Raw genomic sequence first — 18,417 nt, forward strand, 5'->3', positions numbered from 1 at the left:
ACAGGTGACTGGTCAAGTTTGACTCAAACATCTGTTTCCTCTTTTCAGTGAGTTAATTTAAGGTCTTTATTAACGCCCTTTTGTTATAATTTTGACACTTTTATTTCACTATTACTGACTAGTTTGAGTGGTTTCTGTATTAATTAATTCGATTCGAATAAAACCTGATTTAAATCGTAACGTAATCCAGGTAATTTCCTCATCTTAATCTGATAGAATCGTAATTCTTATCTGCTTTATCGTGGCATCTTCACTCCGACTCGGCTTTGGATCTCAACTGGCCCGGAACTGACCGAACAAACAGTGAGCGCGCAGAGAAAGGAGTCCGGATGATCCGCAGAACTCCTCCTGGTTCTGCTCGGTCCGTCACATTCTGGACGTATGGACTTCTCTGTCATTACATTTGGACGTGATGGAAGCCTCCGCGGTTCGGTCCAAACTCGACCGCGCTCCTCTTTAAATCTCGCGATAATAATCCGTTCATCATTTCTGGATCGGCAGAAAAGAGACAGAGGCAGCATCACCTGTGACGTCACTTTATTGTAACTAAAATCTAGACCGTTCCTCCAGTTTAACAAAATATCATAAATTAATAGTCCAGTTCGAGTCTCACGAAGTTCGTGTGTAAGCGCGTTGATTGTTTAAAACCCAAGATGTCTACGTCATAACACCAGCTACTACGTCATACTCAGAGTCTGTGGACACGTGCTCGGCGTCGTCGCGGCGTTTAAGAGCCCAAATCCACGAGACTGGAGGTTAGAGGTCCCAACAAGGAGTCCTGCAGCTGGTGCGGGTGTCCGTGCAGGCCGTGCACCGGCTGCGGGCCGCCCAGGCCCGGCATGGCGTAGGCGGCGGCCCCCGGGTGGCCCATGCTGCCTTGGAGCAGCAGCGCTGAGTTCTGGTCCGGACTGTTGGGCGGAGAAAACTCGTCCTCCGAACTGGACATGAGAGACTTTCCTCCGTCCAGCGGGGACAGCTGGTTCTGTTTGTTTCCTCCCGAGTTGTTGTTCTCGCTGTTCTCCCTGAGTGTGGGAGGAAATCGGAGTTAGGAGGTCCGCTTTATTCACGACTTAAAACGTATCCATTATTTATGTCCAAATTTCAAATTATTTTCTGGTGTCGCTAAACTCATTCCACAAGATGTCAGCAAGTAAACAACTTGCGTTTGTTTGTTTATTTATGTGCGTGTTTGAGCCAATAAACAAAACTACATACGCATTTTAATGTAAAATCAAACCTTTGAACATAGTTTCAATGTGTCCTATACATGGTTTAGATTTTGTGTACATTTTGTTTACCCTGAATAAATTGATTTTATTAGTTAATTTGTGGAAATAAAAATAAATGTAGTGAATACTGAATTGTGATTTTAACATAAAGGACAACACGTCGATCTTCATTTGCGCTAAACATTTAATACATTTTCGTATGTTTACATTTGTCCCTCGGCTAAAACGTTTGCAATAATTGAAGATGATCTATTAATGTTTGATTTACTTTTTTTCCTTTTAGACGTGACTGCCATTATTTTGTGATGAAAAAAACTAAAATAACTAAAGTATAATTATAATGTGATTCACCTCGGTATTTATTTCATAAACTGGATGCAATTTAAATTAACGTTCTATGATATGTGAACTTTGTAATATTGTGTTTACACGGAATGTTTGTCAACAACTTTCATCTGATTTGAGTTTGTTTGGATTATGTCGTGTTGAACCAGATTAGACATATTAAGTGAAGTGATCAGATTGTTTTTGTTTTTATTCTCTCAGTTTTTAATAGTCCGGAATGACGTCATAAAGTAGCTGGCATTATGTAACGGAATTAACGAGTGACGTGTTAAATAGACTAGTTAATTTAACTTCCTTCGTTTTGTTTTTTATAATGGCGCAGGTTTTTAATTTTATTTTGATGAGAACTATTTTGTTTTTACGAGCTGACTGGGAAAAAAAACTGTTTATTTCTGCACTTTAATTTGGTCGCAAAATCGATATTCCATTATTTAAAAACGAATTCATGGTATTTGCACGTCTCAATGTTTCATCAAAATGGAAGCAAGTAGGACATTAATATTTTGCATTTCTCCTGTCTTTTATTTTATTCGTTATTCATCTCAACACTAAATAATATTTGATTATGTTATATTTCCATGTTTGTCCTGTAGGAACACGCCGGTTTTAAATGTGTGTTTATCTGAAGTTTAGTCCGTTAAACACACGTGTGTCTTCAGTTCAGTTCGACTTGAGTAAAACAGTTTATGACGCAGTGTTTAACTAAGAAATTAAAGTTAAAGTTAAAGTAAAAGTGCGCTTGAGTTTGACTTATGTGTGATTTATATAGTGCCGAAATATTCAGTTTAATTTGAAAGCCACTTCAGTGGTGTAAGTTAAATATTTGCCGTGGTATTATAGAATTTATATTGTGTATAAATATAATATACGCTGTTGTGGTGTGTTGCCTAATTTGACAGTCCAGGTGTGAGGGTTGGATACCTTTCTTTGGCCTCCGCTGCTCGGTCCCGCTGCCGCCGGTTCTTGAACCAGTTGCTGACCTGTGTGGTGGTCAGTCCGGTGGCCTCGGCCAGCTCGCGCTTCTCCCGCGGGGACGGGTACGGGTTGTGGGTGTACCACTCCCTCAGCACGCCGCGGGACTTCTCCTTGAAGCAGTAGCTGGTCTCCTCGCCGTCCCAGATGGTCCTGGGCAGCGGGAATTTCCTCCGCACCCGGTACTTGCCCACGGCTCCGAGCGGTCGCCCCCGCAGCTTCTCCGCCTCCACGTAGTGCGCCTTGAGCCACAGCTGCTGCAGCTTGGGGTGGTTGTGCGGGGAGAACTGGTGGCTCTCCAGGATCTTGTACAGCTCCCTGAAGTTCCCCCGGTGGAAGGCCACCACCGCCTTGGCCTTCAGGACGCTCTCGTTCTTGTGGAGGTGGTCGCAGGCGGGGAGCGACCAAAGGAAGCGGCCCAGTCGCTCCAGGTTGCCTCCCTGCTGGAGGACCTCGCACACGCACGCCACTTGCTCCTGCGTGAAGCCGAAGGACGGGAGAATGGACATGGTTCTCCGCCCCGACGATCAAAAAAAAAATCCTTATTTCAGAAGAGCTCCGGCTCGGTTCCTGCAGACTGGTCCCCGGTGCCGCTCGGTCCGTGTTGTTCGTTCCGCAGCAGCTTGAAGGAGCCCGTCCGCCTCCGTGATTGGTTCTGATCCTCCTGCGCCAGCGCTCCGGAGCTGGTCTGAGTCTGCGGCTCCGCTTCCTCCCAGAGGAGCGTCAGGAGCTGAAACCGGAGCCTCACCCCTCCTCCCTCGAACCACCCCCCTCCTCCTGAACACTAATCAATTATTACGGACGCTTGAAAGTGGCCCGCTATTACCGAGTTCAGTCTCGTCCAGAACCAGCAGAACCTTCTCAATCAGCTTTTAGAAGATTCCACATTAGAACCTTTCATGGTCACGTTTATTTCCCATATAATAATAATTAAAAACATGCAATGTATCTATTTCTGTTGCGTTATTTTAACCGGTTGTTGAGTGTTTTTAAAAGCGCAATATTTTATATACATGCTGTGTTACTCTCAACTTTCTCGTTTTTTTTAACGAACATTTCCTTCAGTGTGTTTTTGACAGTTGTCCCATCAAATCACGTTTTTCCCCGTTTAACTTTCTGACAGAAAACGTTTAACGTGTTGTTTTGTGACGTCACGAGTAGGTATTTATGTCCTAATCCACAGTGAAAAATATTGGTCGAATTTCGTGTATTTATTTTGTCAAACTACTTTGCTGTAGTTTGAGATGTTTTACCCGTGTTTTAATGAGGCCAAACCTGCTTCCTTTGCACAAAACAGCACATAGAATTGTGTCTATTTACTCTGAAGACTATAGACCTTCAATGATTCATGAACAGGTTCAGCCGTAACTTCTCATTCAAATCTTCGGCCCTGTCCAATTGATGCAAACAGCGAGCATCTCTACTGGATCAGGGCTGCTCTCATCATGTCATTGACTCCTACCCTGGTTACTATTTAGCTGGTTGGCAATGTTTATCGACACAATCTTGAATTACAGTTGGACATCCAAGCTATAACTGAACACTTATGACACTGCAGGTTCTTCTGGTTCCTCACAGAACAGCGATAACAACAAAGTCACCAAAGCTTTAGAGGTACTTTGGTAGAGTTCTTTAAATGAAACGAACAGCAAGGAACCTTCGTAAAACCTTATATTACATCTTAAAGTACTGATGTGAGGAACCAGCCAGAAGACACACGCCTGGAGTCTTGTTCTTGAGAACCTTTTATACATGTGTCATTCAACACAAACCTTCCTTCTCTGGACAAACACTTTGCATTCTCAAATATTCATCATTTGAAGTGTGCTGGTTCTGATGTATAGAAATAGTGGAACCTTGAATTAGCCTTTTCTTACTTTGTCAACATGTTGCATCACTTCATGATACACACTCTAGATTGTGAAGACCAATAAGAAGATGCTGAGGTCCACGTCGGTGGTTAATAATCTGATGCTCGACTAGGAAAGTGTTGCAGTCGGACACATTAGTAGTTCCCAAAGGAAGGTTTGTGTAAAGATTTATCTGCAGCTTTATAAGGCGTTCACTTGACAGAATGAAAAACTATAAGTTGGTGGGTTTGTAACTGAGGATTTGGGTTCTAAACTACGTTTAGAAAGGTCCTTGATACAGTTCTTGATGCTGTGGCTGGTTCTAGCAAACGTCCATAGCAAAAGCATTGATGTTGAACTCTGATTTCATCTCTTGCGTCGGCCATCTTGATCACAAACAGATTGTTGACCTCATGAAAGTCATGAACTATTGATGCGGCATGTACCGTGATGGAACAGCTTGACGCCTGGGCACTTGTGTTCTACAGCTTCGCTTCGGTGTGGAAACTGCAACGTTCCTTCATCCGACTGCTCTTCTTAGTTCCTCGTGGATAATGTCATCAGAACCAGGTCATGTGGGTCTGGACCTTGGTGGCTCCACTTTTGTTTTTTTCTCTGCAGGTGAAACTTGAAACAGATCCATTAGTAAATGAGTTCTGAGCGACACTGGCGCAGTTGTCGGTTCGAGCCCCGGATCACGTTTCTTTATCTGCACCAGCGCCTGAAACCCGAGACCCGATCCAATATGCTCCCGAAAATGACACCGCCGCTAAAGCAAGTCTCTGAAATACATTTTATATACGTGTTTATTTTAGCTCAGTCATGTGACCTGCCTGGAAACAACATAGTTTTGTTTTCTCTTTTCAGTGACAGATAGAAGATAGTTTAATCACAATAATATTCAGAAATAAAGTAATGGCAATATTATAATATGTAAAATAATTTACTCTCAAAAGAGCAATTAAAAAGGGAAAATTATTATGATATATTAACATGATATTATAATTTGGTTTCACAAAAATCTTATATAACACATTATTATGAACATGGCTTGACAGTACTTTCTTTTAATACATTTACTATTATGAATTAGTTTTGAATTGTCAATTGTACAAACAAAAATACATCTAGAATATTTTGTCGTAATAAAAAGTACCGTCAAAAAGAAATACATGCATATTATAATGCGATGTAAACAACATGAAAACCGACGATAAAACACATAGAATGGATAATGCTGAAATCCAAAGTCTGTGAAATCCACATATGTTTATGTTGGTTCCGGTCCAATTACCTGTTCACCTGCGTTTCTTGACAGTGATCAACTGCGCATGCGCTGCGCATGTTTCGCGCAGGACTGAGTTCTGAACGCGTGCCGACCCACAATCGAACAGAACCTCAGGTATCCAGCCGCGGCCCAATCGGCCTGTGTGAGAGCGGCTCGCAGGTTTGGTTCGGTGACTCCGACGTGGTCTCAGGTTTCGAGCCGCGTCTCCTGCAGCCCGGGGCTCAGATTAGTTCAAGATGTGGCCCCCTCCACACCCCCCCTCACCCGCGGCCCGACCAGACCCGAACCCTCCACACCCTCCGAGGTAACACTAGATGCGTGTAGGATATCACTGCTGCGTGCGTGGGCGCGGCCTTTCAACTTCGGTGTCTGCTTGTGTCATTTATTTTCCCGTGTAAGTGCATGAACACATTAAGTGTGTGACTTCTTTCGTGCGTGTGCGCACTTTATATCAATTTTTAATGAATGTGTCTGTCAAACTCAGTGTGTAGTTGTGTGTGTCTGCAGAGGCAGTTTCATATCCCTCAATTTTTATGGTATGCTTGTGTCGTGTGTGTGTGTGTGTGTTTCTGGTCCACTGCTGTGTGTCTGATGTTTGAATGTGCTTTAGTGAACACATAATAGTGTGTGTGCGAAAATGCAATTTTAAATGTGTGTTTGTGAATGACAAAATGCATGTTTGCGAGTGATCCAACGTGTGTATTCTGCGCTTAAACGTGTGTATTTCTAATGTGTGTTGGTGCTGGTTGCAGTGTGTGTCCTCAGATGTCGGAGGACTCCTGCTGATGCTTCCTGTCAAGACACAGGAAGTGACCTCAGCAGTCATGTGACCACCTCACAGCTCCTGACTCTGAATTATTCATCAACACCATCAACTTAATTAAATCTGGTAACCGGAGCCGCTAGTGAGGAACGAGGCGCCGCCGTCATGGCTCAGACTTCCTGCAGGAGGCGCCACCCCGTCCCTCTAACCCAGTGATTCAGGAAGCGATTTCTCAGGCGGAGTGGATCCTGGCCATCAGTGTGGGAGTCAGACTCCCTGGCGCAAGGTTCACAACCCTCTTGGGCCAGAGAAGGTCTGACTTGGTGATGAGGACTGGTTGGCTCCTGAGCAGCAGGGGGCGGTAGTGAGTCTCTCCACTCCAGTCAGAATCGCATGTGGTGTTTTGCGAACGTAAAACCTTTGCAGAAGCTGCACTCTAACTGAGGGAACAGCTCCTTCACCCAGCGCTCCAGTGACCCGGAGTGAATTAGCTAGCATTGCTAGCTCTGGATTGACTCGCCTACTGGCTAATAGGAACCTGCAGCGGGTCAGGAATTCAACCGTCGGCCAGTGACATTAAGTGGAGCCACAATTATCAGCTTACCACGCACTGCTGTCAGACCTCATCCGGGTCAGAACCCCCAGTCCCTGCGACTATTACCCGGGTCCTCAGAGGACTGCGAACAACCCGCCCCTGTCAGACGTTCCTTTGAGCAACCATCACTGCTGAGATGAGGGCAGCTGGTGAGGAAGACTATTATGGGATGTTGTCGCTGCTGCCTCTGCGGAGAGGGGGCGCCACCGCTGCATATAGACCAATGACAGGTGTGTGCTTGTGTGTATTCAGGGCACGTGTGTTTTCACTTTTGTGTCGATATGAGTGTTTCTCTCGGGAGTCACATGACAATGAGAAGACGGACGGAACCAGCGGCACCGGCAGCGGTGGGTCCGGCTGAGCAGCCTGTTGCCCGGCGACCTTTGACCTATCATTAGTGGAGCAGCAGTGGACCGGGCTGGCTGGGTCGAGTTACATGTGGCTGCAGTCTGCCGCTGCGTGAGCTTTGAAAGCACGGCCCGGTTCACAGGTCAGTGTTTTAATAAGGCGGGGGTTCTGAGGAGTTCTAGCGGGTTCTACGCCACACCCAAGTGTCTCAGTCGCACAAATATCCTCGAATATCTGCTGCTGTGGATGAACTTGAGGCTGCTCCAGTCACGATCGTCTTGACCTCTCGGTGACCCTGAGACCGTGAACGTGGTCGGCCACTCGACATCTTATTGTAAGCAGAGGACAGGCAGGACATTAGAGGGAACTCCCCCACACCCCACCTCCACCCCGGCACCTCCCCGTGAGACCTGGCCGCTGCTCCGAATGAGTTTTTGTTCTGGACTGTTCTCTCCCTCTTCAATATTTCAGGAGGAGACACTCGAAACCTCACAATCAGCTAATCCTCTGCCCATGGCGAGCAGGTCACCTGTGCACAGGTAACTCTATCCCCCTTCTTCTGTGAGGGGACAAACAGCCTCTGTTGGTTCCTTCAGGTAGATCAGTGTGTGTGTGAGAGTTTGTGTCTCTGGCTCAGTGTGTGCGTCTGCAGCTCCAGTGAGTGACAGCTCATCATCATCCCTCCACATGTCAGAAGCTGAAGTTGTTTTTTGGCCTTTTTGCTCCAGAGGTGTGTGTGGGGTTCTCCAACCCCCCCTCGACCCTCTTGTCAGAGAAACTCCCCCACCCCACCCCACCCTAGAGGAGGTCCGCTCTGGAAATCTCATTGCTGTTTATTTGACTTCCCGGTCTGAGATGAGAGAGGGAGGACTAATGAAGTCCAGGTTGTCGGCATGTGCAAACCATCACGCAGGTTTGTGGAGCGCCGGGCTGCTGGATTATGGTCCCCCACCACCCCAACAGCCCACCCATTGCCTCCTCTTCTACCTCACCCCTGAGTCTGAGGACTTTTTAAACTTTGATTTATGGACACACTGACGTCACCTCTTCACAAATGTGTGTGTGTGTGTGTGTGAGAGCCGAAACATTATGACCAGCTCTCCCCCGGTCTGTTGTTCCCACACTCAACAAAGCTGTGGCTCATGCTTCTTCACTTTGAGCTCCCACCTCACGCTTCTGTCAACGTTTAGAACACATCATCACTGGTCACACTTTTCACATCAAATGAGGTGTTCAACGTTCCAACGTTAAACATCATAATTCAAACTTACATGCATCCATTTTGATATAATGATGAAGTATTTAACTTCTTTTAATTTAAGGAAATAATAATCAAATGTGATTTTATTACTATTTTATTTTATTACATTTATTATTTGTATTGTTACTTAAATTGTGATAAAAGGATTTGATATTTTGCCTTATTTAAAATCTTAAATATGCTTAGCTGTACTGTTCAAATCATATTTTTCTAGATTTATAAAACATTTAAAGGTAATGTATTATTATATTTCTTGAAATTTATTCCAGCTACGTTCGTCTTTCTTTACATAATAAAAGTGCTGTGAATGATCCGGAAAAAGAGCCATTGTTGTTTTATAAATATAAACTTTTATTGCAGTACAGAGGTTTAGAAAAATACATTCACATAATTTCAGATAACAAACATGAATTCAAACTAAGATTTAAAAAACGACCGTCACTTTGAAATCAAAGCTAGTGTTTCTGCTGCTCAAATGAAAACGTGACGCTCCGCGTGTGAAATCTGCCGCGTCCGTCGCAGGATCTGTCGTAAAAAAAAACAAAAACTTGACAAGCAGTCACTATTCAGGTCGTTCTGTTATCTGACAAATGTGCCAGTAAATCTCACTCAAAAGGCACTGAAACATCCCGACGGCTGCAGACACACAACTGTCTAAAACACAGCAGATGGAAGTCCAGAAACAACTCAGTCAAACTCTGGAAGAACATTTGATCATTGTCTCGCAGTCGGGGAGTGAAATGTGACCAAAGAGAAATGTTCATGATAAGAAGTTGCTTGAATCGTCATGCGGTCGCTGAGTTAGTGCAAAACAGACTGTGGAAGGCGCGTCGTCTTGCCCAAGGCTTCGTCCACACGACAGTGCTTGTGCTACTTCAGTGTGATTCTGTCCTCGGAAGAAAACACCTGAGAAGGACGTTCCCCGCCTGGTGTCTCATGGTACTGCAGATCCTAGCATCTAGTTTGTACGTTGCAGCAGAGCAGTGAGGCATTGGAGGTATTTTAAGTGTGGTAGTTTCCAAACAAGATTGGGGGTTTGGAACCACGTGGAGGACAGAGTCTGACGTTATTTGGTCACCTACTGTTCCTCTACCCAAGGTGTTCCTGAACGAACTAAGGATGGACTTGCAAACAAACCCAGCTTTGTCTGAAGCGGTGACAAAGAGGCCTGTCTGCTTCAAAGCCAATTCTGAGGGCAAGAACTCAGGTTGATGATGACAGAAATGATCCTCAAAGGTAGAGCACTTTGGTAGACCTTGGTAGTTCTAAAGGGTATGTCACGCTTTATGGATGGGCTTTCCAAGGAACCACATGAAGGGGAAAAGTATAAATATGTAATCGCCAGCTAGCTTAAACCACACAATGCTAAAGCTAATTTACTGACTGAAGGTGGGTACATGCATCCGTACTTTAGGGCGGGGCTTGAGGTTGAAGGGGATCAACAGACTTGGGCAAATGGATAGGCTTGTAAAAGTCGATGTGTTGATCGTCACATTGGGAAGTAGCAATCATTCCTAAGTTGTCGCTCATTCGAAGTATTTGGATGACCTCCCTAGCACGCCAGTGTCTGACTCATTCCGCATGGTGGAGATGATACTTGAGCACCTTATTGGCGGAAGGAGAAGGACATCAGGTTACAGTCAAGGTCAAGTTTTGGTCAAATGGCAAGGAAAGCTCCCCTGGAATTGATATCCAATGATCCGCAGCTACCTTCTATTACGGGACTGGCGTTGTTACGTGGCTTTCAAAGCTAACCTTTGATGTCGGTACTGCGTTCCAGAATAGGCGGACTAATGGGAGTAGTTTAGTGGTAACGTGGTGACGGACTCCACAAGAGTTTGGTGATGGCAGGTTTCATACCGTTCATGACAGGGTGGTCTCGGCTCATGGAGGTCATGTGATGTCAAGCAACAGTTGAGTTATTATGGAAGCAGTCGTGCGGACGCAGCCTGGGCCTCGGTTTTACTTTGGTTTGATGGGTCATGAGCGACAGTCTAAGGTGCTTCCTGAAGGTCCTTTTTCCAAAATCAGCAGCAAAGAATGTGAGATGACTTGTCTGTGTCCAGTCCTTCGGAGACCCCCCCACCGTCCACCCTCAGTCCCCCTCCCAGCAAGTGACCTTTTCGGTCTGACCCAGATGACGCTTTTAGTTTTGGAGGAACATTCTGCTCGTCACGTGACCCGGGACATGCCAGCACCTGCTCCTGCAAATCAAACCCACTCAACAGGAAGTAGCAGGTGTCGACTATAAACTTCAACCGCCGACCCAACAGAACTCTCCGGAACAGTCGTAAGTCTTTTTTTGATTTGGGGTCACATGTTGCTGTGCGCGTTTGCCCCTACCCCATGGGGCTTGAGTGCACATCGCAGTCGTCAAATAATTTAACATTTAAAAGAAATGAGTAAAAAAAACACACACACGCACACGCACAAAATAGAAATGGCCGCTAGTGGAGCTAAAGGTCGGCCATGTCCTCGTCCATCTCCACTGTCTGTAGTTTGGCCAGATCCTTCCCATCCGCCGCCTCCATTTCTCCACACATGGCCCGCACCATCTCGCTCACGCCGGCCGGGCCCGACCCGTCCACTTTGCTGTCCGACAAACTCAGATAGTTGCTGTTCAGGACCATGTGTGCGCCGCCCCTCACTTCGTGGCCTCTTAGATACTCGGCAGGCTGGAGGTGATGCCCGTTTGGGTCCGTTTGGGACATGAGGGGGGTGCTGACCGTGAGGGTGGTGTAAACCTCCGGCTCGGGGCTAGACGTGGTAGCCACATCGCTAGAAGACGCTGAGCCTTGACCAGCGTTCACGTCATCGGAAGGTGGCGTGGTGTAGGTGAGCTGACCGTTCGGGTCCAAGTGGAGGCTGTGATGGTAGGAGGTGTAGACGCCGCCCTCCAGGGGCTCCTTCTTGATGGAGGTCTGACCGATGTTGCTGTAGAGGACGGAGCTGTGGTGCAGCGACGTCATGGTGAGCTTGTCCTGCTGCTGGAAAGAGTCATCGCCCGCTGAAGTTACCACCACGTTGTTGAGATGAAGAGGACCTGAAGGAAGATGAAGAGGTAGCTCATGGTTTACCAGGGTCTTAGACATAACCAGACATTCCGACACCAGAGTTGCACTATGTAGGGTTCCAATTCCATCTCCGAAACTTGACCCTATTATTGATACACTGTGAAGCATTATCTGCACCTAGTTCTGCACCTATGTTCGAGCGACTTTGCCAACTCACCTTGCGAGAGAGATGACGGAGACGAGGATGAGAGCTGTAGCGGGGGAAGACCCACGTCGCTGTTCAGTAACGAGTCGCCGTCAGACACTCCGCTCGGGACCTGGACCAGACTGTAGCCCCCCAGCTGGAGCCCCCCGGCTGAAGAGCTGAACGCCAACACAGAGGAGCCGCCGTTCTGGACCCCTTCCAGCTTCACCTCGCCTCCGTTCACACAGTAGGGGGCGTATTGCATCCCTGAGTCCTCGGCGGTAACAAGTCCTTTCTCCTGCATGTCCACTCCAGAGCCCCCTAACAGCACCCCCCCTGGTGAGCGAAGGGAGTTGAAGGCAAGCGGCTGCAGGCCGAGGTTCAGCCCGTTGAAGAGGTAAGACGAGGCACCGTTGTGAAAGGACGAGGCGTTGTTGCTGACCAGGCTTCCATTGTAGAGTCCGGTGCTGCCTCCGACAGAACCAGGAGGCATCTTGATGTCGCCGAGCTGTTGGATGACCACGCCGGAGTCCAGAGCGGAGGTCTGCAGGGGGAGGTGAGTGATGACGCCATCAGAAGAGGTGGAGAGGGGCCGCGGAGACAGGTCCTCCTGACCTTTACTGGACTCATCCTCCGTGCTGTGGTTCCCATCTGATTCACTGAGATAACAGAAGTTATTAAACGATTATTGGTCGCCACATGCCTCATTTTCACATGGTCACTTGTGGATGATATCCAAAAAAGGTTTTGTTATACATTTAAATTAAAGTAAATTGAAAGTAATAAGTAATAGAATGAATGAAAATTCTTCTCTGAAATTTAGTAAGTCAAATTTAAATGAACTTTATAAGACAAAATGACAACATTCAAGGGAAATATAATGTATGCCAAAATAAATCTGGTACAAATATAAAAGAAATAATTATTACCACTATTTAATAAAGTAATAATGATAATCATAATATATTGATATGTAAAATCCATTTGAAAACAATATTTAAAGAAATACAATCGCAAAACTAAAGACACTTCCGTTACATTAAAAAACTCCTTTTAAATCCATTAAAAATCCTACTTTATGAGTTATTTCTATGTCAAACCCAGTTTAATGATATTGGGCCATGTGGGACCAGCCTCTCCTGAGGACACTCAACTGCCCCCCACTCGTGTCAAGCAACAGCGACGACAACAACTCACCATTTGGCGCAATAAATTTCCGACTGTGACAAAATACCAGGACGAGACAAATGGCCAGTGCTTGTACAGACCCCCCCTTCTCAGAGCACCCCCCTACACACACACACACCCTTCCTCCTTGATGAATGAGGTTTGTTTGAGAGGCATTTGAATTCAATTACTAGTTTTGTTGGTTAATTGACTTTTGTTTTAGGGCAAACATACCCCCCCAGGACACCCCCAGTCTGTGACCCCCCGACTCTGCTCACAAACACACACAGATCAGACAGATAGCACAGCTCATGGATTGAATCTGTTTGTGTATTTTAGGAACCTCTGGAAAGCTTTTTAATGTGAGAGAGATAAAGGCGAAGGAGAGGTGGTGGGGGAGAGTGTTCACAGGGGGGAGGGTGGCCAGGGTGAGGTGGGCGGTGTCACCTCCACCAGGTGCGTCTCTGCTTTGTTCAGAAACATAAAAGAAGAAAACGTCAGTGTGTTTGTGAGCCGGATTACTGTGACCTGATCCCCGAAAAATAGAAGATCCTTTTAAGTTGGAGAAAAAAATAACACACACACACACAGGTGCATGGACGCAGTTTATGAAACAATCACAAAAGGTGACTTTCAAGTGTGTGTGTGTTGCCTCGGGCCTGGTCCCTGAAAGGAGTCACGTGACTTCCTTTTTGTTTCATCAACATTATTTTTATTTGTTTATCATAAAGAGTGCTTACGTTACAGAAGTGAAACGACGTTGAGCTCCAAGATTTATGTTGCTTTCAAAGACTTTTTACTTTTCACGAAGTCTAGTCCTGTCAGTTTATTTTTGACTCACTCTTTGTTGACTCGAGGTTGTCGCCATGATTAATCCAAACCTAAGCGTTGCTGGATTCAATTAAGACTTTATAATAACAGTATTAATAATCATTTACCTTCACGTCCTTCATGCACCTTGGAGGTTTGTTGTTGTTTCTTTTTGTGTATGTGTGTCTTGTAGCTTTGTCTTTCAGACCTTTTCTGTAGATTTATTACATGTGTGTTTACGTGCCGACGTTTTGTTGTGTGTGTGACATGGCGTGTGTCTTCTGTCTGTCAGTGGAACTGTGTGAATTTGTGCGGTTGCTTCTGGTTCCCATATAAACTGGATCTCTCTGGCAACAGCTTCAGATTTCACAACACGGCTGGCAGCTTCCACGCAGTGCTGCTGTTCTGCAGTGGTCAGTAGTGAGACTCGAACCAGGCCTAGCAGACTTCATAGCTACCAGGTCACACCTTCTCCTTCCCTGAACCACTACTGATACATTTTTATCGACATCAAAACATCAACATGGGTTGTCATAATGTTGTCGATTTCATCATGTCAGATGAAGGAAAAATGTTGACAGTGTTAGCATGTTAGCAGAATGCTGCTAACCAAGTCCAACGACCAACTGCTCCACCAGGTCTGTGTACGTGGGGTCTTGAATGTGAACAGAAAATGGCAGAATGCCTACATATCTAACCCGGAAAGTAGCTTCCTGACCTCCAACTATGATGTCACTCATGTCAGAGGAGGAGTACCTCAAGCTGACCAGATGATGATGTTTCTTCTTCATGTTATTATTACATTGTGTTACGACTTGTGGCTCTACACCGGGAGTTTTTTACCATGACCTTCGCCATAGCCACAATTTTGAACAAGTCAAAAACTCTAAGGAGGATGACTAGAAGACTCATCGATTTCATGAATAGATGAATTATAAATGACTCTTTCTGTTGCAAGCTACTGTCTCCAGACCAGGCCCAGACGCTCTCTAGCCCCGGGCCTTTAGACCTTTAGGACCGGCCCTGAACCTCTTGAATGGTGAGAGAATGGATGATTATTCTTCAATTCAGTGTCTTTAGCTGTATTGTTTTTGTCACTTCTTTTGCTAAATATTCACTCAAAAGGTCTTAATGATAGTTATGTTTTAAAAACTTTGATGTCATGTAAAATGAAACAATAAATTTAGGGTTATTTAATTGTTATTAATGTAATTAAATGTGGTCTTCTTCCCTCAGAAGAAGCTTATAAATGTGTAATTACAACTGTCAGGAGTTTGGATTGAAAATAATAGCCATATTACTCATGGTGTTTTGAACACGTGAAAACATCACGTTCTGCACTTTAGTTATATATGGATCTCAGTGGACGTTAAAACTATTAAAATCATATCACATGATTAACGGTACGAAAGCAGATGTGTAGAAGCATTCTGACGTATATGGGCTCGTTATTTGGGTGACGTCATCCAAACGATTAATATTTAATGGCTGATAAATGTTTAAATTATTGATCAACATTTAGGCCATTGAGAGTCTTAATAAACCTGTTGAAGTGATAGTGAAGGGAGAAAAGAGACGCGGGTTGATATTTATAAACGCGTTTGTTGTTGGTGCGCCTTCCCATGTGATCTATTTATACACGGTCCATTTGAAAATAAACTGTTTAGTGAGCGTATTATTGGTGATTAGTATCGAGGTGTTTCTGTGCGTGAACCTGAACACGCTGTTCCAGCGAGTTTCTCACCTCTTCGACTGCGCCTCTGACGGGTTCCTGTCCCGCTGCCTCCGGTTCTTGAACCAGTTGCTGACCTGCGTCAGGGAGAGTCCGGTGATCTTGGCGAGGTTCCGCTTCTCAGCAGGAGACGGATACCGGTTCTGGTTGTACAGATCCTTCAGCGCGTTCCGGGACCGCTCCTTGAAGCAGTACACGGTCTCCTCGCCGTCCCAGATAGTCCTCGGGAGTGGGTACTTTCTCCGGATCCGGTACTTGTCCACGGCTCCCAGGGGTCTCCCCCGCGCCTTCTCCGCCTCGGTATACCGGGCTTTGTACCACAGATCTTGGAGGAAGGTGTGATTGGTCGGGCTGAAGCTGTGGTTCTCCAGAACGCTGTAGAGCTCCTGGTACCGAGCCTGGTGGAACGCCACCAGCGCCTGCGCCTTCAGGATGCTCTCGTTGCCGCGCAGCAGGTCGCTCTGGGGCAGCGACCAGAGGAACCGGGCCAGCCGATCCACGTTCCCCCCCTGCTGCAGAGCCTCGCACACGCACGCCACTTGCTCCGGGGAGAAAGCCAGCGAGGACGCGGCGCTCACCAACAGCTCCGTGCGCACCGCGTCCGTGCGCTCCATGGACAAGTCCGCCGCCTCCAGCGCCAGGAGCCGGATGCCCTTCTCCTCCTCCTTCACATTTTCTATCTTGACGTCTGTTGTCGCTTCTCCGGCAGAGGAAGAAGACATTTTTTTTGGTTGAAGCGGTCGAGTCACTCCTCCCAGCTCGATCAGGTTACCTCCGAGCCATGCGAGCGCGATCGGATGTCTGACAGCAGCTGAAAGTGGATCCCTCTCTCTCTCTCGCTCGCTCGCTCGCGCTCTTCCTCCCTCGCTCCCCCTCTCTCCTTCTTCTTCCTCCCAACGTGACTTTTACTCCGGGCGGACTGGAGCTGGAAGGAGACTCGCCGGGGTCTATCTGCGGGGGAGACACGCTATTGGCCGCCGCGGCCCCCGCAGGGAGGAGCGAGCGGGACCAGAGTGTTTGTTCTCCAGCTGTCACTCCCGAAGCTCCTGTGTTCACCTGTGCAAGGTGATCGTGGGAACCTTCGCGAAGCACCTTCCCTACCTGACGTCCTATTACCTACCTCCCTTCCTAGCTGAGACCTATATAACCATTAAATAAAGTGGAAGAGATTTGTACTCTTTGTGTTTGAGTCAATAAAAACTTGTCGTTTTAGTTTCCAAGTGTTTGTTTGTATGCAGGTGTGTTCTGTCCTTCTCTCTTTCTTTTAGTGGGTATATACTTTATCAGTCTTTATTCACAGTATACGTGTTTTTGGTGTCTGTCATTTACTTGTCTTGCTGGACGACTTTGTGTCGATGACCTTTGGGGGAACTATCCAATGAAAAGTCAAATTGTGTGTTTGGCATCTGCACATTTTTATGAGGGACGTTTGTGTATGTTTCTATAAGGTCATGGCGTGTGTACTTGAGATGTTTGTGTGTGTTTCAACACTTATCATTTGATTTGTTTTGTGTGATATGTTGTGTCTTATGAATGATGAAAGTCGTACAGAATGTTTTTGTGTGCCTGCGGCACCATGTCTGTATGTATTTGTGTTGGTTTGTGTAATTATTTGTGTATCTGTGCACTTAAGTATTGATCTGTGTGTGTATATTTTAGTTGTTGTGTATACTATGTGTTTTGTCTATCTTGTACTTTTTTATTTACTGTAAAGACGAAGTTGAATGCATGCAATTTTTTAAATTGTATTTTACATATTATTTCACATATATTTATATATATATGTATTCATTAACTTTAATATGTGCATACTATTTTGTTTTTAGCATGTGTGATAAAATTGTGTATTTATGTATGTATACCTAACTATAAATTGTATGCAGTTCCATGTTTGTTTTTCACCTGAATGTCTCCAATTTGTGTCGTCATGGTGTGTATTTTACAGTGTGTCCCTTACATGAGTGCATTTATTGATTCTGGAATCTCTAAACTAATGATGTTGATGAGCAGAATCTTGCTGTTTTACGTCAATGTGGTGATTCATACCTTAATGAAGTTTTTTAATAAGCTGCCGATGCTTGTGTCACACAAAGATCAGACATTAATAAAGTCTTATCTGGTGGTGAGTCTGTTTAATCTGCTTTGATTCCTCTTTAATGAACAGAGTTGAAACACTTTTTATGAATTTAGGATCGGACTCTCACTAGATGATGAGATACACCCGTCCAGCTCTGCAACAACATTGATTAGCTTTGGCAAAACTTCATGTTTCTTCTCACAAAAACTCATAGGAAATGCAACGGGACCTTTCAGAGCTTCAATATTTGCTTCACATAAATACAACATTCTTAGGTTGAGTGCTAACTAGATGCTGTATAAGGTATTCACATATGTTATATATTGTAAATGTTATATGGTATTTTGTTTATTAACATTCTGATATGTTTTCATTTGAATATAATTAAATTGATTATATAATTAAAAAAAATGTTGCGATGCAGCTGTACCTATTGGGGAATTATTTAATTATATATATATATATATATATATATATATATATATATATATATATATATATATATATATATATATATATATATATATATATATATATATACGAATCCCTATTATTTTGGCAGCAAGACCGCAGAGGGGGACACTTGGATCATTATTATAGTGTTCGTTTAGCTCAATAAGACAAACCCAAAAATGCTATACAAAAGACAATGTATTTATCAATTGTGTTTTGTTTTTTTTTGTGACGCACTCAGAGGTTTGAGTCCAGCGCGGCTCTACGTGACACAGGAACTGATCTCTTGCCTCCAGTTTCCGCACGGTTCTCTCTCAGTGCAGCGCCGC

The 18,417-nt window shown here is 45.1% G+C and overlaps 2 protein-coding genes across 2 annotated transcripts; both read right to left on the minus strand.

Annotated features, from left to right (window-relative positions):
- Positions 1–529: 529 nt before the first annotated feature.
- Positions 530–3,304, minus strand: six1a (SIX homeobox 1a). The gene is made up of 2 exons (XM_053845202.1): positions 2,496–3,304; positions 530–1,022 (listed from the first exon to the last, which is right to left on the minus strand). The coding sequence occupies exons 1-2, from the start codon at positions 3,053–3,055 to the stop codon at positions 728–730; spliced, it is 855 nt and encodes a 284-aa protein (XP_053701177.1). The 5' UTR covers positions 3,056–3,304; the 3' UTR covers positions 530–727.
- Positions 3,305–9,019: 5,715 nt separating this feature from the next.
- six4a (SIX homeobox 4a) lies at positions 9,020–16,458 on the minus strand. Its single transcript, XM_053844712.1, has 3 exons — positions 15,571–16,458; positions 11,883–12,508; positions 9,020–11,694 (listed from the first exon to the last, which is right to left on the minus strand). Exons 1-3 carry the CDS (start codon positions 16,278–16,280, stop codon positions 11,108–11,110), a joined length of 1,923 nt encoding a protein of 640 aa, XP_053700687.1. The 5' UTR covers positions 16,281–16,458; the 3' UTR covers positions 9,020–11,107.
- Positions 16,459–18,417: the final 1,959 nt, after the last annotated feature.

This window comes from Synchiropus splendidus, chromosome 16 (assembly GCF_027744825.2).
Source record: "Synchiropus splendidus isolate RoL2022-P1 chromosome 16, RoL_Sspl_1.0, whole genome shotgun sequence".
NCBI classification, from domain to species: domain Eukaryota; kingdom Metazoa; phylum Chordata; class Actinopteri; order Syngnathiformes; family Callionymidae; genus Synchiropus; species Synchiropus splendidus.

Bases quoted from the DNA above. Each gene is read 5' to 3' on its own strand.
- six1a (XM_053845202.1), bottom strand. From the start codon at position 3,055: ATGTCCATTCTCCCGTCCTTCGGCTTCACGCAGGAGCAAGTGGCGTGC. The intron at 1,023-2,495 runs GTATCCAACCCT...TCCCACACTCAG, and splicing joins GCAGCGGAGGCCAAAGAAAG to GGAGAACAGCGAGAACAACA.
- six4a (XM_053844712.1), bottom strand. From the start codon at position 16,280: ATGTCTTCTTCCTCTGCCGGAGAAGCGACAACAGACGTCAAGATAGAA. The intron at 12,509-15,570 runs GTGAGAAACTCG...CTGTTATCTCAG, and splicing joins TCAGAGGCGCAGTCGAAGAG to TGAATCAGATGGGAACCACA. The intron at 11,695-11,882 runs GTGAGTTGGCAA...ATCTTCCTTCAG, and splicing joins TCCGTCATCTCTCTCGCAAG to GTCCTCTTCATCTCAACAAC.